This window comes from Mobula hypostoma, chromosome 29 (genome assembly GCF_963921235.1).
Source record: "Mobula hypostoma chromosome 29, sMobHyp1.1, whole genome shotgun sequence".
Classification (NCBI taxonomy): domain Eukaryota; kingdom Metazoa; phylum Chordata; class Chondrichthyes; order Myliobatiformes; family Myliobatidae; genus Mobula; species Mobula hypostoma.
This window is the reverse complement of record NC_086125.1, coordinates 24,633,535-24,658,833: the sequence shown is the minus strand read 5'-3', so window position 1 is coordinate 24,658,833 and position 25,299 is coordinate 24,633,535. Positions and strand designations below refer to the sequence as shown.

At 39.1% G+C, this 25,299-nt stretch overlaps 1 protein-coding gene across 7 annotated transcripts in view; it reads right to left on the bottom strand.

Annotated features, from left to right (window-relative positions):
* LOC134339478 (MHC class II regulatory factor RFX1-like) overlaps nucleotides 1-25,299 on the bottom strand; it is a 197,211-nt gene that overhangs the window by 79,876 nt on the left and 92,036 nt on the right. For all 7 annotated transcript variants that reach the window (XM_063036020.1, XM_063036022.1, XM_063036027.1 and 4 more), the window contains one exon: nucleotides 9,840-9,949. In XM_063036020.1, the coding sequence (XP_062892090.1) occupies nucleotides 9,840-9,949 (110 nt within the window). The remainder of the gene's footprint in view (nucleotides 1-9,839; nucleotides 9,950-25,299) is intronic.

Below are 25,299 nucleotides of genomic sequence, written 5' to 3'. Positions count from 1 at the left end.
GCCTGTTATTAGAAAGAAAACTAGTGATTGCAATTTTATTGCCCATTAGAAATACCTCGAGGAGGCAGATTTCAACCTGTATGTAACACTGATCTATTGCCTCCCTTGCCATACATGCTGGTGTGGAGACACTTGCAGGCCGTCTCCCTGCATATCTTTAGGCTATGCTGGTTGTTAATGCAAGTGACACATTTTACTGTATGTTTTGATGTACACAAGATAAATAAATAAATAAACTGAATACTGGAGTTTAGTGTCACCACTAATGCAACATTTAACATGTACGGAGGATCAAGCATTCAGAAACTGGATAGATCATGCCTTAACCTGCTTTATTTCTCAGAAACACTCAGTACATACAGATTAGTTGTTGACTTTTTTCATTGCATTTATTTCATGTCAACTGATCTTAAGTGGATATTCACTGATAGTGAGTTAATAGAGATATGCTGGAAGAGTTCAATTGAGAACCATATCCATCAAGGATTTCCAGGGAGAAATTCAATGTACACCTCAGCAAAGAATCATACAAGCCAGCTGTAACTGTTTAATGGCATCTTCAGGGATATGTCCAACACAATTACAAACCTACTTCAGAGAACAGTTGCATAATCAAAGACCATTACAGTCACCATCTACACAATCTACAACTTCTACACATATGGCTTGTTCTAAGTTGGAGCTGCAAACTTCTGCAACATTTCAAAATTTGCTCTACAATTCTGTACAGTCACAGATATTCTCTATTCCAAGGAAGCTTAATATTCAGCACTCTAAATCATCGGAGAGTTATGGAAAAAAGTCTATGCTATTTTTGAACACTTTCCAAAGTTGCAGGATGTACTGACCACACTCATGTCACTTGCATATGGAAAATTGAAGGGATTCTAGTCTCATAATATCCATCTGTTACACAGAAATAACCTGTGCATCATTCAAGTTAATGTCTAGTATTCCAGTAGCATTCATGATGCCTTCAACTTACATACACAGGTGTGCCATCTGTATTTTAAACTACATATTAACAAAATAAAGCTACTGATGACAAGGACTAACACTTCATAACCCTAAATTCTGATGTGCAAATCAAACATATCTAATGCAATGCTGTCTGCTCACAACCCTATAGAGTAAGACCATTGTGTGCTCAAGCAACAACTTTACTGCATGAGCCACTCCAAAAAGCCCAGCAATCACAAGGTTTCAAATACTACCATGAGTTATTCAAAGAGCAATGGTATAGGACAGGGGTTCCCAACCTTTTTTTACCCCATGGACCCTTACCATTAACCAAGGGGTCTGTAGACCCCAGATTGAGAACTGCTGGCATAGGAGGAATTGATGGACTGGTTGAATTGCTGATGTTAGGAAGAAAGAACGAGAAATAACAAAGCCCTTTCCAATCAAGATATTCTGACCTAATCAAAAGATTATATAGTGCTAATAAACACATAACGTACCTACCCATCTTACCCACCAACCTATCCCATTTTACCTGGCCAAACAAAACACCAAGCATCAAAATAGGTATCAAATCTGGATATGGTAAAGTCACACCACCACTTTTCAAAGTTCTGACCAGAAAAATCTGGGGACCAAAGTCTAAATTGGGAGAGCCATTACATATCCCAGTCAAGCAAAAGCCTAACATAGTGTGTCAGTTATGATTTAGGTTGTATGATTATATGCCATTTTCATTCATCAGAATCTCTGAATACATTCTGGTGTTCTGGTAGGATGGACCTACATGAAATCACAAGATCACAAGACAAAGGAGCAGAAGTAGGCCATTCGGTCCATCGAGTCTGCCCCACCACTCCACCATGAGCTAAACTATTCTCCCATCAAGTTCCAATTTCTGGCTTTTTCCCCATATCTCTTGATACCCTGACTAATTAGATACCTATCAATCTCCTCCTTAAACACCCTCAATGATCGGGCCTCCACAGCTGTATGTGGCAATGAATTCCATAAATCCATGACCCTCTGGCTAAAAAAATTTCTCCTCATCTCTGTTTTAAATGGGTACCCTCTAATTCTAAGACTGTGGCCTCTTGTCATGGACTCACCCACCAAGGGAAACAGGCTTTCCACATCTACTCTGTCCAACTCTTTCAACATCTGAAATGTTTCTATGAGATCCCCTCTCATTCTTCTATACTCTGATGAATACAGTTCAAGAGCCGACAAACTCTCCTCATATGTTAGCCCCTGTATTCCAGGAATCATCCTCGTAAATCTTCTCTGAACTCTCTCCAACATCAGAATATCCCTTCTAAGATAGGGGGCCCAAAACTGCATACAGTATTCCAAATGAGGTCTCACCAGTGCCCCATAGAGCCTCATCAACACCTCCTTACTCTTGTACACTATTCCTCTTGAAATGAATGCCAACACAGCATTCGCTTTCCTTACTGCTGATCCAACCTGGTGGTTAACCTTTAGGGTATCCTGCACGAGGACCCCCAAGTCCCTTTGAACTTCCGATTTCTGAATTTTCTCCCCATCTAAATAATAATCTGCCCGATTATTTCTTCTTCCAAAATGTACAACCGTACATTTCTCAACATTGTATCTCATCTGCCATTTCTTTGCCCACTCTCCTAAACTGACCAAGTCTCTCTGCAACCTTTCTGTTTCTTCAACACTTCCTGCTCCTCCACCTATCTTGGTGTCATCTGCAAACTTAGCCACAAAACCATTTAATCCATAATCTAAATCATCAATATACGTTGTAAAAAGAAGCGGCCTCAACACCGACCCCTGCGGAACACCACTAGTAACCGACAACCAATCAGAATAGGATCCCTTTATTCCCACCTTTTGCTTTCTGCCTATCAGCCAATGCTCCACCCATTCCAATATCTTTCCTGTAATTCCATGGGCTCTAATCTTATTAAGCAGCTTCTCTTGCGGCACCTTATCAAAGGCCTTTTGAAAATTCAAATACACAACATCCACAGCCTCTTCCTTATCAATTTTATTTGAGATTACCTCAAAAAATTCCAATAGGTTGATGAGGCAGGATCTTCCCTTCATGAAACCATGCTGGCTTGGGCCTATCTTGTCATGATCCTCGAGGTATTTCGTAACCTCGTCCTTGAGGATCGACTCCAATAACTTTCTAACTACTGATGTCAGACTAATAGGCCTTTAATTTTCCTTTTGCTGCCTCCCTCCTTTCTGAAACAGTGGAACTACATTTGTGACCTTCCAGTCCTCTGGAACCATGCCAGAGTCTATTGATTCCTGGAAGATCATTTCTAATGCCTTCACAATCTCCAAAGCCACCTCCTTCAGAACCCGTGGGTGCACCTCATCCGGTCTGTGAGACTTATCTATCTTTAGTCCATTTAGCTTCCCAAGCACTTTCTCTCTAGTAATCGTGACTGTACCTAATTCTATTCCCTGAGACGTCTGGTTATCAGGTATTTTGCTAATGTCTTCCACTTTGAAGACTGATGTAAAATACTCATTTAGTTCCTCTACCATCTCTTTTTTACCCATTATAATTTCTCCAGCATCATTTTCAATCAGTCCTCTATCTACCCGTGACACTCTTTTACTCTTCATATATTAAAAAAAACTCTTAGTATCCTTTTTATGTTAATTGCCAACTTCCTTTCATAATTCATCTTTTCTTTCCTAATGACTTTCTTAGTTTCCTTCTGATAAGTTTTTAAAAGTCGTCCAGTCCTCAGTTTCCCCACTAATTTTTGCTTCCTTCTCTTTTGCTTTTATTGTAGCCTTAACCTCTCTCGTTAGCCACATTTGTGCCATTTTTCCATTCATGATTTTCTTTTTTCTAGGATATATTTTTCCTGCACTTTCCTTACTTCTTGTAAGAATTTCATCCAATTCTGCTCTACCGTCCCTCCATCTAGCTTACTTTTCCAATCTAGTGTATTCAGGTGGAAGAGGGAAAGCCTGGGAGTTCTGAACACTGACTCAAGACCAATTAAGTCTCCAAGGTCTCAGGTCCATCATGGGCAAGGAAATTACCTAATTACACTTAACAACCTTTCTCAGATGATGAATTAATAGTTTGTAATGTCAAACAAAAAGATATCCCTAAGAACAACATATTAAATTCAAAAGTATTATCTGCATATGTTCAATCTTACTGACAGAAGAACTAGTTCATTTTCTCTCTCTCTCACTCTTTAGAAATTATTCTTTCTTATCAGTCTTATGTATTTAGGTATTATTCATTACATTATGGTTACAACATTGAGTGATTATTTTGTAGCTTCCAACTTAGGGACAAAATTGACTTATGGACACCTGTAAAAACAGAACCCAGGAGCCAAATGTTTTTTTTAAACCCTCACTAAACATGCTCAGCCACTCTGACCTTTCACCAACAATTGCATTGTCCTCAGAGAACTGATCAAGTTGTACTTTAAAGTTAGCCAGATACTTTACAAACATCAAAGAATGCCCATCTTCTATATATCTTTATCAGTGGTGCTTTGGTGTAGTGCTCGCCCACTGGCTACATAACAACTAGTAAAAAGCCGGTCACATACAATGGAGCTGAAGAGAGTCTTGCAAAATTATCTTGAACATTCCTGGAAGACCAAACACTCAACTACATCTTTTCCAAATGGTAAGTCTGGCCTAGCTGCTTAATAGGTAACAGCCGGTTGAAGAAAGTGGCAGTAATGGGAACTCTTGAGATAGGATAGTAGATCTGTTCTCCATAGAACTCCTGTTACCCTTCTGTGGTTATGTCTTAACAATCCAATAGTGAGTTGAAAAACAGCTTGCTGTGTAGAAGAACACCTAGAGAGTTGTTTTGAATATGGTATTCATAGCTGCGAAGGCAGTACTTGTAAAACAAGAAGAAACACTTATGTGGGAGAAATATGAATTGAATTTAATTGAAATGACTTTATTACTTACATCCTTCGTGTACATGAGCAGTGAAAATCTTTACGTTACATCTCCATCTAAATGTGCAATTTATAGTAATTTATAATAAACAGTATGTACAACAGGACAGCCAATATAACACAGAAATACTACTGTATCAGCACGAATTAATCAGCCTGATAAACTTCCAACACAGAAACAAGTTGGGTGGCTTCATCTTGTACTACAATGAAAGTTCAGACAAGAGAATCTGCATGAGCACTGGGTCCTTAAGTGTGCTAATGAAGTTGTGGATTTTGCAAGTTTGGTACAAGACTCATCTGTACTTAATGACACTGTATGCTGGTTTTTCGGTAGCCCTGCTAATGCTCGTGGCATATACTCATCAGCCTTCTCTTGTGATCTTCCTTCCCATGTCCTTTTTTGGATCCATTATAGCAGAATCAGTGTGCAATTTCACGCTGAAGACAGCTGGCAACTAGGCTATCCTTTCCCCTGACCATGGCTGAGGACCACTTACGCTTGGCAAATCTCTACATCAATACTAGATTCTACAGTACACATTCTGTTTACACTTGACTAGATATCTGTGAATATCAAATTGAGAGAGTCTTCTCCTCCACTTTCACCTATCACAATCTGCTTTAGTTGTAGCTCTTGTGCTTTTACCCTTCAGACAAAGGGTAATAGAATTGTAATTTGCTAGGGTGGTTGGAGGAGATGGGGGAAAATATGAGGTGCCTGCTTACACCACCAGCAGCTGATGAATATTTGAGCCTACTAAAGGGTTAACACAGTATAACATTTGGAATACATATTCACTACCAGCTTCATGCCTGTGAATATGTTCAGTTAGGGAAATTTCATCCAGGAACTCTGGGTTGAATTCTAATTCCCCCAGTTGTTGTTGAGTGCCTTAGATGGAAAGGCCTACTGAGACCCAGCAGAAAGAGGATAGTCTCCATCTCCACCACCAAAGCTTCACCACTGTGCCATTCCTCCGCCAAATTGCATTCACTTCCACAATGACTTCTCCTACATGTTGCAGCAGCAATGCACTCTAATTTTAAGCATATCAACCAGATATTTGCTATTTATCTTATCTGGGCCACCTGCTGATGCACTAAGATAACTGACAGTGTGGTTAGCTCTGACTTGATGCTGAATGTGGCAATTAGCTGTCAGGATATATTTGGTTCTCTAACTGTACTGAGTCAGGCAGACCCAAGCTAATCACAAACTGTAGTTCAATAAACTATTTTCCAGGACTATGCAATTTTACCCCTGCTATCACTGAGAAGCAGCAAACTTTATCTTTGGACTACAGCATTAATATGGATAGGAGTTCGGATTGACTTCAGTAACAGGTTCTGTTTGTTATAGAAGTCTATTAATAAACCAAATAGCATTTTTCAATTTATTAAAAATGCCAGTAGAATTTGTCCAGTTAGATACTACAACAAGGGATAATTTTATACTCTTTAGATGTATCCTCAACAGAAATTCACATCACTTGTACTCCATGCCAGCCACAAGTTTTTCCCCAACAAAATAAAATATTTTATTTTAATTTTGTTTATAAAATATTTCCAGATACTGAAGCCCAAATTATTAAAGGAATCTTTCTTCCCAAGAGTTATGTAAAACCATACAATTTTTTTCACACATCCTTCAAATGTTGATTGCATAGAATTAAAACTACTGCAAAGAAAAACACGTGGAACCAAAGGTGCAAAAACTGTTTTCTTATAATTTTCCTGTTCCAATTTTTTTTTTAAATTGTAAATATTCAGTTACTGAGGGACTCATTATATATTTTATGCACAAAACAATTTGGGTATTTTGTAATTTCTGGGTTTAGTAGATCTTCTTCCTCACTGTTCAGTTTTAATAAACTGTGATTGTACTGCAGAACAGCAAACAGATATTAGGCTGGCAAAGTCAATGGGACATTGAGGGGATAAGGCAGTTTTAAATTCACACATGTAAAAATAATCTAAAATCTCACACTTTTATGAAATATCAGCATTGCATGTGCCAATTATGTGTAATTTGTGTTAATCGAAATGTATGTTAACTTGAGTCTGCCCTCTTGTAATGTACTGTGCTACTGTCATGTGAAGCTAACTTTCATGGCATTAATGCTCATTGTGTGAATGCCTTTAACAACCATAAACTTGAATCTGAATTATTTTGCTTTTTACTCATTTTCCTAAACTACCATCTTTCCATTTAAATGGTTAATATGAACGAAGGAGCTTAATTACCTTCTTTATTTGATACATGGGACTGCTTGACTCAATTTGTTTGAAATGAACCTTGAAGCATGTGTCAGCAAATTATAAATAGAATCATAGGCTTATGGTGAAAATAAATGACCTACAAGTTGCAAACTAAGGTCGCAGTAAACTGAACTTTCTATACTCCAGCTTATAAAGTCATGGATGAGTTGACATATTCTCACTGAGGTGTAAAATTTTATTTAGAGCAAAAGTTACCAAGGAATAGTACAAAAAGACATGTCCTGAAACAAGACCTCAGTGTTTCTTGGAAAACTATGAAAAGAAAACCAAAAGTCTTTTTCCTAAACTGATGAGATTGAAGGATTGTGAAAGATAAAGGGTGAAATTCAGCAGGCACAGACAGAAAAAAAATCTTAGATTAAAAACTCAAGGAAAAAGATTGAAAGGGGAAGTAGCCTTTGAGAGCCTTGAGGAACAGTTTTACCTGCAGGAGCAAAATAGAACGGTTAAGGCTGCTCTTTTTGTGGTAGGAAGAGATGAGTAACTTTGCAGTCTGGTCAAGATGGTGCAAGTGAACACTGTTACCTCGAGCGACACGTTCCAGATGGTCCACAAAACTATTTCTTTCACTTCTTTTAAGTAGTCTTTTTGTTTAAAAATGATTCTGGTACTGTTGAATCCTGTGATATACAGTTTAATGGTGTGTTAACGGGCCAATTGGCGTGCTGGCGCATGGCCAAGTGGTTAAGGTATCCATCTAGTGATTTGAAGGCCACTAGTTCGAGCCTTGGCTGAGGCAGTGTGTGTGTCCTTGAGCAAAGCATTTAATCACACATTGCTTTGTGACAACATCGGTGCCAAGCTGTATGGGTCCTAATGCCCTTCCCTTGGAGAACATCGGTGGCGTGGAGAGGGGAGACTTGCAGCATGGGCAACTGCAGGTCTTCCATACAACATTGCCCAGGCCTGCGCCCTGGAAACCTTCCAAGGCGCAAATCCATGGTCTCATGAGACTAACAGAATGCCTATTACGGGCCAATTGAGTGATCTGGCACCTTACTGAGAAAGTTCCAGGAGATGAGTGGCCTTGAGGCCAAGAAGCTTAGAGACAGGGTGCGAGCCCATGATCAACTCTACTTCTCGCCGATCTCACCAATTAAAGTGTCGAGAAAGATTGAAACACCAAGCCCAGTGCACAAGGCAAGCGAGTGTTCAACACCATCTATCAGCCTCTCATTCACTGCTGCTGGAGGAAGGTGTCTGTGTGTGACTGTCTCTCTCTCGTCCGTTGCTCCAGAGGGAAGATCCCGCATTCAAATGGTCTCTCTCTAACCCATGACACTGTCGGAGGATGGTACCGAATTTCTGGGTTTATAGTTTGTGGATTGGACTCTTTCGATTTTGTGTTTTGACATTCCGTGTTTTTGCTTTGTTCTTTCTTGCCGTTTGCTAAGTTGTTTGTTCTTTTGGCGTGGGGCAGTTGATATTCTTCTTGCCATTTATACAACTTGTTTTTTGCACATGGGGGGGTGATGTACTTGTCATTTGTGCGTGGGGGTATTGATGTTCTTCTTTGAATGGGTTCCATGTTTTTTTTGTTTTGTGGCTGTCAGGAGTAGATGAATCTCAGGGTTGTATATGGCATACTTACCTTGATAATAACTGTACTTGGAATATAAACCTCGTCAAAAGAGGGCCCTTTTGTTATCAGTAGGTTTGATTTTTTTAAAAAACAGTGTAAATAATGCAATTACACAAAAATTCACAAGAAAGTTTACAGGAACTAAGGATTTTAATGTACCATTTTATATCAGACTGCTAGAGAACTAGAAGAGAAGTAACAAAGTGATTCGGGGAGTCAAGTTTTTGTTTGATTTTGAAATAGTGATTTGCTGAAATAATGAGAGGATGCTCAGAGGTTTATATGTTATTTGTATTTTATAGATATTTGCAGTTCAACAAAATGTTGAAGAAATAGCTGAAATGAACAGCTTATGCACAGAGAAGATTTCCTCTAACACAAGACCCACTGATTAAATGCAGTAAGTACAATATGGTGTTCCTGCTCATCTTCTCAGCTGGGAAACATTACAGATAGCAACCAGCACGGCAGTTAAAAAGAAACATTAAGTGATTCACTTCACAAAATCTGTCATGAAGGCTAAATCAGTGACCAAAAAACAAAATGATGTAAGAAATGATAAAATACTGAAATTTTAGCTTTAGTTTCTCTTGCTGCACATATTGCTTGAACTACCAGAAATTTCTAGCCCTTTTTGTTTTATTCCATATTTCCAGAATCTGCAGTTTATTTCTGGTTTTAGATTAGAAAGGACAAGTTGTTAATCTATCAAAAATATTTAATGCAAATGCAAAATATTGAAGACTGTTTATAATCACACTTTTAAAGATGTACAACTTATTATGAGTTACATGGAAAAAGTAGAAGAGTAAATGTTCATACCATCAGACTGATTAATCAAAAAAGTTCCACAGCCAAAAGGAATAAACAATGGTTGAAAATTCCACCAAGAAAAAACAAGGATGGCATCTTTGCTTTCATCCTGTCTTTAACAATGTTAACAAAAAACAGAAGAAGAGTTTTATTTTGATCTCTTTTGACTGAGTAACGGAGCCTCATTAAGCTACACAAAATATTCAATAATAAATTTGAAATTAGGCTATGGTGATTCTCTTCATTATTTTCTTCCTTTCACTCACCTGCTGTGATGCCTGAACCTGTTGTACCACCTGCGTTGGCACTCCAGACTGTGCCCCAGCAGAAGAGGAACTGGAATCTGAGCCCGTCTCTGATGGCCTCATGTTTGCTTCTAAACAAAACAGTAATCATTGGTTAGTAACACAAACATGAGAAAATCTGCAGATGCTGGATTTCCAACCAATACACAAAAAAATCTGGAGGAGCTCAGAGGCCAGGCAGCGTCTATGGAAAAGAATAAACAGTCGTCATTTTGGGCCGAGACCTCCTGATGAAGGGTCTCAGCTCGAAATGTTGACTGTTTACTCTTTTCCATAGGTGCTGCCTGGCCTGTTGAGTTCCTCCAGCATTTTGTATGTGCTCATTAGTTAGTAATTTAATTTTCTCTTGTGAAAACCTGATTAAAACACTGGATTTTTAAAGAAGCTAAACCATTGATTTCAAGAATTTATAACATTATAGGAGCATTTTCTGTTCTATCTCCAGCTTTGACTTGCACACTCTACATACAATTCACTATTCCAAAGTTTTCAATGTCCGAACCTCAGCCAAACTTTTAGCTGTGCTTATTCAAAGCAGGATATTGCTTAATACAGAAGTTAACTTGAAGACAGCAGCTACAGGGTACTTTCCAATTGGCTTAAGGTAGAATTGACTTCAATTTTAACAAGACAGAGTAGGACAACAAGCAAGAGAATTACTTTAAAAGCATAACACAGAGTATGCAGCTTACCTTTCAAAAATGAAACTGCTTCAGCTTAAAGAATTGGTTTCACTGTAATGTCATTAAGTTTCAAGAAATATTGATTTAAAATAATGTGACAGTTTCACTTACACCACCTTTGAAGAATCACATTTGTCATCTGGTCAGCACCAATTAATTTGGTTAATTTATATTTTTTCTCTGCATCAGGATCTATTTTGACCTGTTTTGTATTATACAATGATGGCAGCACCAGATTAAATCATTAGCAGATCCCAGCCACTCATTGGCTTAACTTTTATTTATACCCCTGTAGCCTCCTTGAACCTCTTCACAACTTATTACCAGCCTATCTTTCCTGTCATCTGTAAATTAACCCTACCTTTGATGTCTTCCTCTGGATGATTTATATAAATTATTAAAAAACTCCAGCACCAGCTCCAGTAGTACACCACTCATTACCATCTTACCAACCAAAGCCCCACTGAGCCTGCTAGTGGGCTAATCTTCCACATGCATCATTCTCCTACACCATGGCAACAATCTTTGATGTGGCACCTTTTGTAAATCTAAGCATCATTCATCAATCACTTCTCCTTTATCCACAGCATACATTACTTTTCATGGAATTCCAACAAACTGATAACATACGATACACCTTCCACAAAACCATGTCAGCCTGATTGCCATGAATTACTTTTTCTTTTGGCACATGCTAAATTTAAATGTCTCGTACTTTCCTGCTACTGTCCTCCTTTGTGAATTAAAGAGTTACATTGCAAATGGAAACATTCCCCAAGTCTGCAGTATTTTGGAAAATTAAAATTAATGCATCAGCTCACCAGCCACTTCTTTTAAGGTCCTGGAATGAAGTCCATCAAGACCAGGAGACTTGTCACCCTACAGATCCAATAATTTGCTCAGCACCTGTGCACTTTTGCTTGATTTTCCTGAGTTCCCTTCTTCATTCCACCCTCCAAATACCCATTTTGTAGCTATTTCTGGAATGTAAATTGCATTTCCTATAACAAAGACTGATTAAAATAACTGTGTAATTCACTCATTATCTCATTTTCTGTTATTAATTTCCAAGACTAACGACTGATAGAACTAATGGTCACTTTGTTGACCTTTTCAGTAGATATGTAAAATGAAAACTTTTGTCATTTTTATCATTAATTCTAAGTTTCCTTCTTTATTAATCTTTTAGTCATTCAGATTTTATTGTATTGTACAATCTTCTGACCTGGCCATCTGCCTTGGTACAATTAATGGCTTTTTTTGGTCTGATATTTTCTTTAACTCTTATAGTGAACTATAGATTTAGGGCAGCATAGTAGCCTATCAATTAGCATAACACTATTTACAGCACCGTTGACCCAGGTCAATCCCGTCACTGTTCGTATATTATTCCCATGACTGCATGGTTTTCCTCGGGGTGCTCCGGTTTCCTCCCACATTCCAAACACATACGAGTTAGTAGGTTAATTGGTCACTTGGGTGCAATTGGGCCGGGAAGACTTGTTATCAGGCTGCATCTCTAAACAAGATAAATAGATGACGATTCCGTTAGCTTAGAGATCAATCTCGCAAATCTGGGTTGCACTCCATTGTAAGAGATGCCAAAAGTATTTTCAATTTTTTTAATATATATCAAGAATATATTCCTTTATGGTAATCAGTCTCCACATGCATGAAACAAAGGAGATGCTGGCAAGTAATTTGCATTTATTATGGAACTTTAACTTATCACAAGCCTTTTCAGCTTTTAATTTAGTGTGTGACCAATGGATTCACACAGATACGAGGGGTTATTCAGCAATAAATCTGCTAAGAACTACTTTATATCACCATATCTAAATCTGCGTGAAGTGCATCTGGCTGCAGCTCCTTCAAGACCATGTTAGGGATCTGGAGCAGCAGCTGGATGACTTTTGGGACTTACGAGAGAATGAGGAGATAATTGATCAGAGTTACAGGGAAGTAGTCACCCTGAAGTTGCAGGAGGTGAGTAGCTGGGTGACTGTCAGGAAAAATGGAAACGTGAATAAGCAGTGAGCACAGAGCTCCCCTGTGGCCATTTCCCACCAAAAATAAGTATTCTGTTTTGGATATTGTTGTGGGGATGACCAGGTTACTGGCACTGAGTATAGGTCCATGGTGCAGAAGGGAAAGAGGGAGAAGAGGGAAGCGGTAGTGATAGGGGATTCAATAGTCAGGGAAACAGACAGAAGATTCCATGGATGTGAACAGGACACCCAAATGGTATGTTTCCTCCCAGGTGCAGGTGTCAGGGACATCTTGGATCATGTCCACAACATTTTGGAGAGGGAGGGAGAGCAGCCAGATGCCTTGGTACATATTGGTACCAATGACATAGGAAAGAAAAGCAAAGAGGTCCTGAAAAGAGAATTTAGAGAGCTAGGTACAAAGCTGAGAAGCAGGACCTCCCAGGTAATAATTTCTGGATTGCTGTCTGTGCCATGCGCCAGTGAGGGCAGAAAGAAGATGATCTGGCAGATTAATGTGTGGCTGAGAAGCTGGTGCAGAGGGTGGGGCTTCAGGTTCTTGGATCATTGGGACCTCTTCTGCGGGAGGTATGACCTGTTCAAAAGTGACAGGTTGCACCCGAACCTGAGGGGAACCAATATTTTTGTGGACAGGTTTGTTAGAGCTGTTGGGGAGGGTTTAAGCTAATTTGGCTGGGGGATAAAAACCAGAGTGAAGGGACTTAGGATAGGATGGATGGTGAAAAAGCATGCAATCAGATTGTCAGAAAGGGCAAGCAGATGATAGGCCATTAACTGCAGCTAGTTAGGGCGAGTATCACTGCACTCAGGATGCAGAATCAAAAGGGTAGGAAATATTGTTCTCAAAGTGTTATATCTCAATGCAGGTTATACTGGATTGGGTGTTATGTAATGAACTGGAGGCTATTAGGGAGCTTATGGTAAAAGAACCCTGAGGATGCAGTGATCACAATACGACTGACTTCAACTTGAAATTTGATAAGGAGAAAGTGAAGTCTGACATAGCAGTATTTCAGTGGAGTAATAGAAATTACAGTGGTATGAGAGATGAGTTGGCCAAAGTAAATTGGAAGGAGATGCTGGCAGGGATGACAGCAGAGCAGCAATGGTGTGAGTTTCTGGAAAAATAAGCAAGGTGCAGGATAGATGTATTCCAAAAATGAAGAAATACTCAAATGGCAAACAAGGGAAGTCAAAGCTAATGTAAAAGCAAAAGAGAGGGCACACAACAAAGCAAAAATTAGTGGGAAGACAGAGGATTATAAAGTTTTTTAAACCCTACAGACAGCAACTAAAAGAATCATTAGGAGGTAAAAGTTGAAATATGAAAGTAAACTAGCAAACATTATCAAAGTGGATAGTAAAAGCTTTTCCAAGTATGTAAAAAAAATAAAAGAGAGATGAGAGTGGATATAAGACCGCTAGAAAATGAGGATGAAGAAATAATAACAGGGGACAAGGAGATGGCAGATGAACAAAATGAGTATTTTGCATCAGCCTTCACTGATGTTGAAGGGTGTGAGGGAAGAGAAGTGAGTGCAGTTACTATTGTAAGGGAGAAAGTGCTCAAAAAGGTGAAAGACCTATGGGTACATAAGTCACCCAGACTAGATAGACTGCACCCTAAGGCAGGGTCCCCAACCTTTTTTGCACTGTGGACTGGTTTCGTATTGACAATATTCTTGCGGACCGGCTGACCGGGCGGGGAGGATGGTTGCCAACGGACAAGAGTAGCAGTCAAATACGTTGTGTTTCCCCCGTTAAGGCTACAATGACCATGAAGCCTTGCGCGGACACTAGTGCGCATGCGTGCACGTGCCCATATTTTTCTGCATATCGTTCTTGGCAATTCTGTTCGCAGGGGTGGGTTGTGTTAATCACGACCGGAATATAGGTGATAAGTGGCTAATGCACTCAATTTAGTTTCTAAAAGGGTTTATCTGACTAATTTAATATTAAACACACAGCTCATATTTTCCTCACATGAATATAGCGATAAGTCAATTATCAGGGGAGCTTGAAGTAAGTGTTGAACGAACTTCCAGTAGCAGGTTCGATATTATCATTTAAAGTTAAACTAGACAGCTATATGGACAGGAAAGGAATGGAGGGCTAAGGGCTGAGTGCAGGTCGGTGGGACGAGGTGAGAGTAGCGTTCGGCACGGACTAGAGGGGCAAAGATGTCCTATATCCATGCTGTAATTGTTATATGGTTATATAAGTCACTTATAAGTCAATAGCATCATAACATTTTACGTAACGTTTGGATATTAAACACACAGCGCATATTTTCCTCGTATGAACATATAAAATCATTGCAACGCACCAATATCGCAGAATCAGTGGGAGCCCTGGGCTGAATACTTGTTTTCCTGCAACAAGACGGTCCTATCGAGGGGTGATGGGAGACAACGATACTCGAAGGGGGTTCCTTATGTCCAGTCTATTCCGCAATTTAGTTTTCGTTGCATTCATTGCAGGGATATGTTGGAAACGGAAGCAACGTTTTCATTGCTTCCGTGACTATGTCAGGATATTTAGCCTTGATTTTGATCCGGAATGCCGGCAGAGATGTTATGTCAAACATACTTTTCAGCCCGCCGTCATTTGCAAGCTCGAGGAGTTGAACTCCTTCCCGCGCTGACATGGATGACGCGGGGGTAATGACCTCGCGTGCGTTCAAACTCAACAGTGCGTGACAGGGAATGAGGAAAGGTGCAGCTGACTTCTATTGCCAAATCATATTGTTTCCTCGCGGCCCGGTAGCGCATGCCTTGCGGCCCGGTACCGGTCCGCAACCCAGTGGTTGGGGACCGCTGCCCTAGGGTTCTGAAAGAGGTACTGGTAGAGACTGTGGAGGCATTAGTAATGATCTTTCAAAAATCATTGGACTCTGGCATGGTGCCAGAGGACTGGAAAATTGCAAATCTCACCCCACTCTAAGAAAGGAGGAAAGCAGCAGAAAGGAAATTACAGACCAGTTAGCCTGACCTCTGTGGTTGGGATGTTGGAGTCAATTGTTAAGAATGAGATTATGGAGTACTTGGTGACACAAGACAAGATAGGACAAAGTCAACATGGTTTCCTTAAGGGAAAATCTTGCTTGACACTCCTTTTGGAATTCTTCGAGGAGATTATATATAGGATAGGTAAAGGGGATGCAGTGGATTTTGTAGATTGGGAGTTTCAGAAGGCCACAAATGAGGTTGCTGACAAAGTTAAGATCCCACGGTATTACAGGAAAGTTACTAGCATGATTAGAGTATTGGCTGATTGGTAGGAGGCAGCGACTGGGAGTAAAAGGATCTTTTTCTGGTTGGTTGCCAGTGACTAGTGGTGCTCCGCAGGGGTCAGTGTCATGACCACTTTTTATGTTGCATATCAATGATTTAGATGATGGAATAGATGGCTTTGTTGCCAAGTTTGCAGATGATATGAAGATTGCTGGAGGTAGTGTTGAAGATAAAAGGTAGATTGCAGAATGACAGACAGATTAGGAGACTGGGCAAGAGAGTGCAAATGAAATAAAATGTTGGTAAATGCATGGTCATGCACTTTGGTAGTAGAAATAAATGCGTAGATTATTTTCTAAATGGGGAGAAAATCCAAAAATCTGAGATGCAAAAGGAGTTGGGTGTCCTTCTGCAGAACATCCTAAAGGTTAACTTACAGGTAGAGTCAGTGAAGAAGACAAATGCAGTGTTAGCATTCATTTAAAGAGGTCTAGAATATAAGAGAAGGGATGTGATGTTGAGCCTTTATAAGGCCCTAGTGAGGCCTCACCTTGAGTATTGTGAACACTTTTCGGCTCCTCATCTAAGTAAAGATGAGCTAGCATTGGAGAGGAATCAGAGAAGGTTCACAAGGATGATTTGGGAATGAAAGGGTTATCATACAAGAAACCTTTGATAGCTCTGGGTCTGTACTTGCTGTAATTTTGAAGGATGGGGGGGGCGGTCTCACTGAAATCTTTTGAATGTTGAAAGGCCTAGACAGAGTAGATAGGCAAAGGATGTTTCACATGGTGGAGGAGTCCAGGACAAGAGGGCACAGCTTCAGGATAGAGGTGCATCTATTTAACACAGAGATGTAGAGAAATTTCTTTAGCCAGAGGGTGGTGAATTTGTGGAATTTATCACACAGGTAGCTATGGAGGCCAGGTTGTTGGGTCTTGATTGGACATGGCATCAAAGGTTACGGAGAGAAGGCTGGGAAGTGGGGCTGAAGAGGGGGAAAAAGGATCAACCATGATCGAATGGCAGAGCGGATTCGATGGGCCAAATGGCCCAATTCTGTTCCTATGTCGTATGGTTTTATATCTGTGGAAGATCACTGCATTTTTTTCAATAATATATAGATTTCCATGCACGATCAGAATCGTCATCAAATTTATCCTGTAACAAACATGATGGCCTACGGTACTTGAAAAATTATTAAGGAGAATCTCATCTCTGAGACTAAAACTGAGAAATTTAATTCATAATTAAGCTTGATATTCTTGGAGATTAGTGAGGTTTTAAGTCATTATATGAATTATAATTCTAAGCAGAATAAATAAATAGTGAACAAGTATTACTAAGTGTTGTCAGGATGTAAAGTTAGGTTATATTATTCCGATATAGTACTTTGAGGAAATCAATTATCTTGTTCAGTGAAGTTAACATACTTTGTTATTAGAAGGAAATGACAATCTATTTTGATCGAGGGATGACTGCGCAAGCATGTGGACGTCAGTGAGTTACACCAGCGCGAAGAGTTTAGGAGGAGACAGCTTTACAGAGTGAGCAAAAGAGTAGAGGGAGACAGAGTAGAAGGGCTTTGGCTCAACGGGTCTTCGGCGATAACGGGTCGAGGTGAGATTACCAGTGAAGAATAGAAACAGGAAATATGTCTGTGAGATTGGTGTTCTGTATTGGCTGTCAGATGTGGGAAGTCCGGGAGACTCCCAAGCTCCTGGATGGCCACATCTGCGCAGGTGTGTCGAGCTGCAGCTCCTTAGGGACCAGGTTAGGGAACTGAAGCTGCAGCTCGATGACCTTCGTCTGGTTAGGGAAAGTGAGGAAGTGATAGAGAGAAGCTATAGGAAAGTAGTCACGCCGGGGCCTCAAGAGACAGATAATTGGGAGTAACAGTCAGGAGAGGATCGGGCAAGAGCCAGACACTAGACAGTACCCCGGTGGATGACCCCCTTAAAAATAAGTACTCCTGTTTGAGTACTGTTGGGCGGGGCGGGGGGGGTGGAGATGGTCTACCAGGGGGAAGCAACAGTGACCATTCCTCTGGCACAGAGTCTGGCCCTGTGGCTCAGAAGAAGGCAGCAGTAATAGGGTACTCTATAGTTAGGGGGTCAGACAGGCAATTCTGTGGATGTAGGAAAGAAACACAAATGGTAGTTTGCCTCCCCGGTGCCAGGGTCCGGGATGTTTCTGATCATGTCCACAATATCCTGAAGTGGGAAGGTGAACAGCCAGAGGTCGCGGTACATATTGGTACCAACGACATAGGGAGGAAAAGGGAGGAAAAGGGAGGTAGTCCTGAAAACAGACTACAGAGAGTTAGGAAGGAAGTTGAGAAGCAGGACCTCAAAGATAGCAATCTCGGGATTACTGCCTGTGCCATGTGACCGTGAGTATAGGAATAGAGTGAGGTGGAGGATAAATGCATGGCTGAGGGATTGGAGAAGGGGGCAGGAATTCAGATTTCTGGATCATTGGGACCTCTTTTGGGACAGGCATGACCTGTACAAAAAGGATGGGTTGCACTTGAATCCAAGGGGGGCCAACATCCTAGCAGGGAGGTTTGCTAAGGCTATTGGGGAGAGTTTAAGCTAGAATTGTTGGGGGGTGGGAACTGAACTGAAGAGATGGAGGAAAGGGCTGTTGGCTCACAAATAGAGAAAGCTTGTAGACAGTGCGAGAGGGAGGATAGGCAGATGATAGAGAAGTGATGTGCTCAGATCGGCGGTTTGAGATGTGTCTATTTTAATGCAAGAAGCATCATGAACAAAGCGAATGAGCTTACAGTGTGGATCAGTACTTGGAGCAATGATGTTGTGGCCATTACAGAGACTTGGATGGTTCAGGGGCGGGAATGCTTACTTGGAGTGCCAGGCTTTAGATATTTCAGAAAGAACAGGGAAGGAATCAAAAGAGGTGGAGCTTGGCACTGCTGATCAGAGATAGTGTCACGGCTGCAGAAAAGGAGGAAGTCATGGAGGGATTGTTTACTGAGTCTCTGTGGGTGGAAGTTAGAAGCAGGAAGGGGCCAATAACTCTATTGGGTGTTTTTTATAGACCACCCAAGAGTAACAGGGACATCGAGGAGCAGATAGGGAGACAGATTCTGGAAAGGTGTAACAGTAACAGGGTTGTCATGGTGGGAGATTTTAATTTCCCAAACACTGATTGGCATCTCCCTAGAGCAAGGGGTTTAAATGGGGTGGAGTTTGTTAGGTGTGTTCAGGAGGGTTTCCTGAAATAATATGTAGATAAGCCTACAAGAGGAGAGGGTGTACTTGATACGATATTGGGAATTGAACCTGGTCAGGTGTCAGGTCTCTCAGTGGGAGAGCATTTTGGAGATAGTGATCACAATTCTATCTCCTTTACCATAGCATTGGAGAGGGATAGGAACCGACAAGTCAGGAAAGCGCTTAACTGGAGTAAGGAGAAATATGGAGCTATCAGGCAGGAACTTGAGAGCATAAATTGGGAAATATACAGCAGAAATGTGGCAAATGTTCGAGGGATATCTGCATGATATTATGCATAGGTACATTCCAATGAGACAGGGAAAGCATGGTAGGGTACAGGAATTGTGGTGTACAAAGGCTGTTGAAAATCTAGACAAGGGGAAAAGAGGCACTTACAAAAGGTTCAAAAACTAGGTAATGATAGAGATCTAGAAGATTATAAGGCTAGAGGGAAGGAACTTAAGAATGAAATTAGGAGAGCCAGAAGGGGCCATGAGAAGGCCTTGGTGAGCAGGATTAAGGAAAACCCCAAGGCATTCTACAAGTACGTGAAGAGCAAGAGGATAAGACGTAAGAGAATAGGACCAATCAAGTGTGAGTGGAAAAGTGTGTATGGAACTGGAGGAGATAGCAGAGATACTTAATGAATACTTGGCTTCAGTATTCACTACGGAAAAGGATCTTGGCAATTGTAGGGATGACTTCCAGCGGATTGAAAAGCTTGAGCATATAGACATTTTAAAAAAAGAGAATCTGCTGGAGCTTTTGGAAAGCATCAAGTTGGATAAGTCTCCAGGACTGGATGAAATGTACCCCAGGCTACTGTGGAAGGTGAGGGAGGGGATTGCTGAGCCTTTCGCAATGATCTTTGCATCATCAATGGGGCCAGGAGAGGTTCTGGAGGATTGGAGGGTTGAAGATGTTGTTCCCTTATTCAAGAAAGGGAGTAGAGATAGCCCAGAAAATTATAGACCAGTGAGTCTTCAGTGGTTGGTAAGCTGATGGAAAAGATCTACTGAGGCAGGATTTATGAACATTTGGAGAGGCATAATATGATTAGGAACAGTCAGCATGGCTTTGTCAAAGGCAGGTCGTGCCTTACAAGCCTGATTGAATTTTTTGAGGATGTGACAAAACACATTGATGAAGGTAGAACAGTAGATGTAGTGTATATGGATTTCAGCAAGACATTTGATAAGGTATCCCATGCAAGGCTTATTGAGAAAGTAAGGAGGCATGGGATCCAAGGGGACCTTGCTTTGTGGATCCAGAATTGGCTTGCTCACAGAAGGCAAAGAGTGGTTGTAGATGGGTCATACTCTGCATGGAGGTCGGTGACCAGTGGTGTGCCCTCAGAGATCTGTTCTGGGACCCCTTCGCTTTGTGATTTTTATAAATGACCTGGATGAGGAAGTGGAGGGATGGGTTAGTAAATTTGCTGATGACACAAAGGTTGGGGGTGTTGTGGATACTGTGGAGGGCTGTCAGAGGTTACAGCGGGACATTGGTAGGCTGCAAAACTGGGCTGAGAAGTGGCAAATGGAGCTCAACCTGGATAAGTATGAGGTGGTTCATTTTGGTAGGTCAAGTATGATGGCAGAATATAGTATTAATGGTAAGACTCCTGGAATGTGGAGGATCAGAGGACAAGTTCTCTGGACACTCAAAGCTGCTGCGCAGGTTGACTCTGTGGTTAAGAAGGCATACGGTGCACTGGCCTTCATCAACCTTGGGATTAAGTTTAAGAGCTGAAAGGTAATGGTACAGCTATATAGAACCCTGGTCAGATCCCACTTGGGAGTACTGTGCTCAGTTCGGGTCATCTCACTACAGGAAGGATGTGGAAACTATGGCATTGATCATGTGGATAGTCAGAGGCTTCTTCCCAGGGCTGAAATGGCTAACACCAGAGGGCACAGTTTTAAGGTGCTTGGAAGTAGGTACAGAGCAGATGTCAGGGTTAATGAATGCTTCAAGTTTCAACAAGTCATGTCTGAGCTGTATAATAAAGGTTTTAAACCCTCTCTTCGTTACCCCGCTTGTCTTAGAATCATTTTGAAAAATGGCTCTCAGAGATGGTTTCATTCGACCAAACAGGTGCAGGATTTCTTGAGTGCCGAATCAATTTCAGAAGTTTAACTGTTCGATAACTCTTTACACAAATTTATGTTGCGTCTGCCTGATCGATCCTTTTTTAAGAATCAGTAGTCTAACTGTTCATTACTTTCTTTTATGAACAATTGTTTTTTTTTACTTTTGGTATACCTTCGTATCTAATTTTTTCTACTTTTATTCCCTTGTTTAGAAAATTAAGGATTTAATATTAGTTAGTTTTCTCTGAGTTAATACTTTCTAAGTTAATATGTTTTTAACTTTCATATTTCTTTCTAATATTTTTATACTATGATTTTTTAATGAGGATTTTTAAATATGTTTAATTTTACTGTTTTTTGTTGTATCTTGTTGGAACACAGTTTTGCCTTGAAAATTTTTTTTGGAGCTCAGCCAGTTGATTGTTTTGTGAAGGATGGTATGTTTAGCTGTCGACGGCCCTTTGGTCGATTTTCTCTCTTTGGGCGGGGGGTAGGGGTGGTTTTCTTTTATTCTATCAGCTGTTTTAGCTTCATTTGTTGCTTGGTTACTTTTTCTTAAGGCTCATTGTTTGGATTTAATATATATTCCAGCAGTTTTTATTCAATCATCTCCTTTAAGCAATATTTAAAATGGACCATATTTTTAATTTACATAGTTTTAATGTGAAAGGATTAAACCATCCTGTGAAACGTAATAAGATATTTAATTATATTAAGAAATTGAATGTCTCTATTTTTTTTTACAAGAAACACATATTCGTATATGTGATAATTTACATCTTTTCAGCCGTTGGAAGGATTTGTCTTTCCATTCCTCCTTTCAGGCAAAGGCATGAGGAGTTTCGATTCTTATAGACAATTCAGTTTCTTTCGTTCAACATAATGTAGTGTCTGATACCAAAGAGCGTTTTGTTATATAGTCTCAGGCAAATTAGATAATAAATTAATGGTTTTTTGCTAAATTGTATGCCCCGAACATAGATGATCCCGGCTTTTTTGAACGGTTTTTTCGCTTTTACCAGATTTAAGTTTATATTCTTTGGTTTTAGGAGGAGACTTCAGCTGTTGTTTAGATCCTGTTTTAGATCATTCTTCTTCTAAACGATTGACTTGTAGTAGATCTGCCTCCTTTATCCAACCTTTTCTAATGAAATGTGACATTGTTGATGTTTGGCATTTTTTGCATCCAACAGATAAAGAGTACTCATTTTTTTCTCATGTTCATCATACGTATTCCAGGATTGATTTTTTTTTGTTGATAGCCAATTGATTCCATTAGTTCGATCCCGTGAATATAAAGAAATTGTTGTTTCAGATCATGCTCCTGTGTTTTTATCTTTAAATCTTCCAGGTATCTCCCAAATAAACAGATTCTGGCATTTTAATCCAACTTTGTTATCAGATAAAGATTTTAAAAAATTTTGGAGAGACAAATTATTCTTTTATTTTGAAGAGAATATGCTAGAAGAGACTTCTAGTCTTATTTAATGGGATGTCTTTAAGGTTTATATTAGAGGTCAAATTATTTCTTTTACCGCAAGTTTTAAGAGAAAAACTAATAAGGAGAGAATTGAATTAGCCAATCATTTGAAACAATTAGACCAAAAATATGCTTTGGCTCCAGTTCCTGTTTTATATAAAAAATGTGTTGAAATTAAAACTAAATACGATCTGCTCTTAACTTATCCAATTGAAATGCAATTCTTAAAAGATAAAAGTCAGTTTTATGTTCATGGAGATAAAACGAGTAAACTGTTAGCTAACCAATTAAAGACCTTTATAGTTAAACGTCAAATTAAAGAAATTCGTAAGGCTAATGGTGATAAAACACCTGATCATTTAGAAATAAACAATGCTTTTAGAGAATTCTACTCTAAACTTTATAGTTCTGATCCTCCTAAAGATAATACTCTAATGAATAATTTTTAGATTGATTAACTATTCCTTCACTTTCTGATGGTATTCGAAAATTGTTGGATCAACCTATTTCCTATGAGGAAATTACCGAGGTTGTTCACTCTTTGCACTCAGGGAAGGCTCCGGGTCCTGATGGATTTTCTGGAGAGTTTTATAAGGCTTTTGCCTCTTTGCTTATACCTTGTTTATATTTAATCCTGTCTGACTCTTTTAAGTTAGGTAAGTTACCACAATCTTTTTATGAAGCCTCTATTCCACTCACTCTTAAAAAGAATAAGGACCTAATTGAATGCTCTTCTTATAGACCTATTTCCTTACTTAATGTTGAAACTAAAATTTTATCTAAACTCTTGGCTCATAGGATTGAAAATATTTTGCCATTTATTATCTCTGATGATCAGACTGGATTTATCAAAAATCGATACTCCCACTTTAATATTCGTCATTTATTGATTGTTATTTATTCTCCTTCTAAAGAGATTTCGGAATGTGTGATATCCTTAGATGCTGAGAAAGCCTTTGATCGGGTTGAATAGAATTATTTATTTAAAACTTTAGAAAAATTTAACTTTGGGCCCAATTTTATTCAATGGATTAAATTACTTTACTTATCTCCTTCCGCTCAGGTTCTCACTAACTCTCAGTACTCTAAACCATTTAAACTTTATCGTGGAACTAGACAAGGTTGTCCTTTGAGTCCTTTGCTTTTTGATTTGGTCTTAGAACCTTTAGCTATTGCTTTCTGGGAATCTAATGATATTACTGGTATTTTAAGGAGGGGTATTACCCACAAAGCTTCGCTTTATGCTGATGATCTTTTGCTCTACATTTCTAATGCGGAGTCTTCTTTACCTTCTTTACTTTCTTTACTTTCCTGCTTTAGTCAGTTTTTTGGATATAAACTCAACTTTCATAAGAGTGAACTTTTTCCTTTGAATAATTTGGTATTAGTTATGCTAACCTTCCTTTTAAAATTGTAAGAAATCAATTTACTTATTTGTGTGTAACAATTACTAGGAATTATATGTTAAGAAGGCACTTTCAAATTGGTCACCCCTCTCTTTATCGTTGATTGACCAAATCAATTCCATTAAAATGAATATTTCGTTTCAATTTTTATATTTATTTCAGGCCATACCTGTTTTTATTCCTAAATCCTTTTTTGATTCTTTGGATTCTATTATATCTTCTTATATATGGAAAAATAAAATTTCTCAATTAAATAAAGGTCATCTTCAAAAAGCTAAAAAAAAAAATGGAGGTTTAGCCTTACCCAATTTTAGGTTTTATTACTGGGCAGTCAATATACGGAATCTTACATTTTGGTTATATTATATTAATAGAGAGGACTGTCCTGTTTGGGTTTCTTTAGAAGCTAACTCTGTTAATAAATTCTCTATCATTTCTCTTCTTGGATCCTCAATTCCTTTACCTTTAAGTAATTTAACTGATAATTTTGTAGTTAAACACACTTTGAGGATTTGGGTACAAAAAGTATTTTGGATTATTGAGTTTTTCACTTTCCATTCCCATTTTTTCTATTTTTTTAAAACCTTCTATGTCTGATGTAGTTTTTAAAGAGTGGAATAGATTGGATATTAAATGTTTTCATGATTTGTTTGTTGGAGGTAGTCTTTCTTCAATTGAACAACTGTCAGTTAAGTATAGCCTACCGAGAATTCACTTTTTTCGATATTTACAAATTAGAGACTTTTTACATTCTCAAGTACATACATTTCCTAAAAGTCCAGATAAAAATTTACTTGATATAATTTTTAATTTGAAAACCTTCCATAATGCATCTATATCTAATATTTATGGTATGTTGTTGGGAATGAGAAATATTCCTTTAGATAAAATTAAAAATCTTTGGGAACAAAATTTACAGATTTCAATTTCTGAGGACACTTGGAATGAAATTTTTAAATTGGTTAATATCTCATCGTTATGTGCCTGTCATTCCCTTCTACAATTTAAAATGGTTCACAGGGCCCACATGTCTAAAGGTAAGCTGTCTCGTTTTTATTCAGATATATCTTCCTTTTGTGATAGATGTAATAATGGAGAAGCTTCATTAATCCATATGTTTTGGACTTGTCTGAGTGTTGAAAAACATTGGAAGGAAGTATTTCAAACTTTTTCGGGTGCTTTTTAAAGTAAATTTTAAACCTAATCCCTTGACTGCCTTATTTGGTATTGTTGGACAAAATGATATTATTTTGGAGACACATGACCTGCATATCTTGG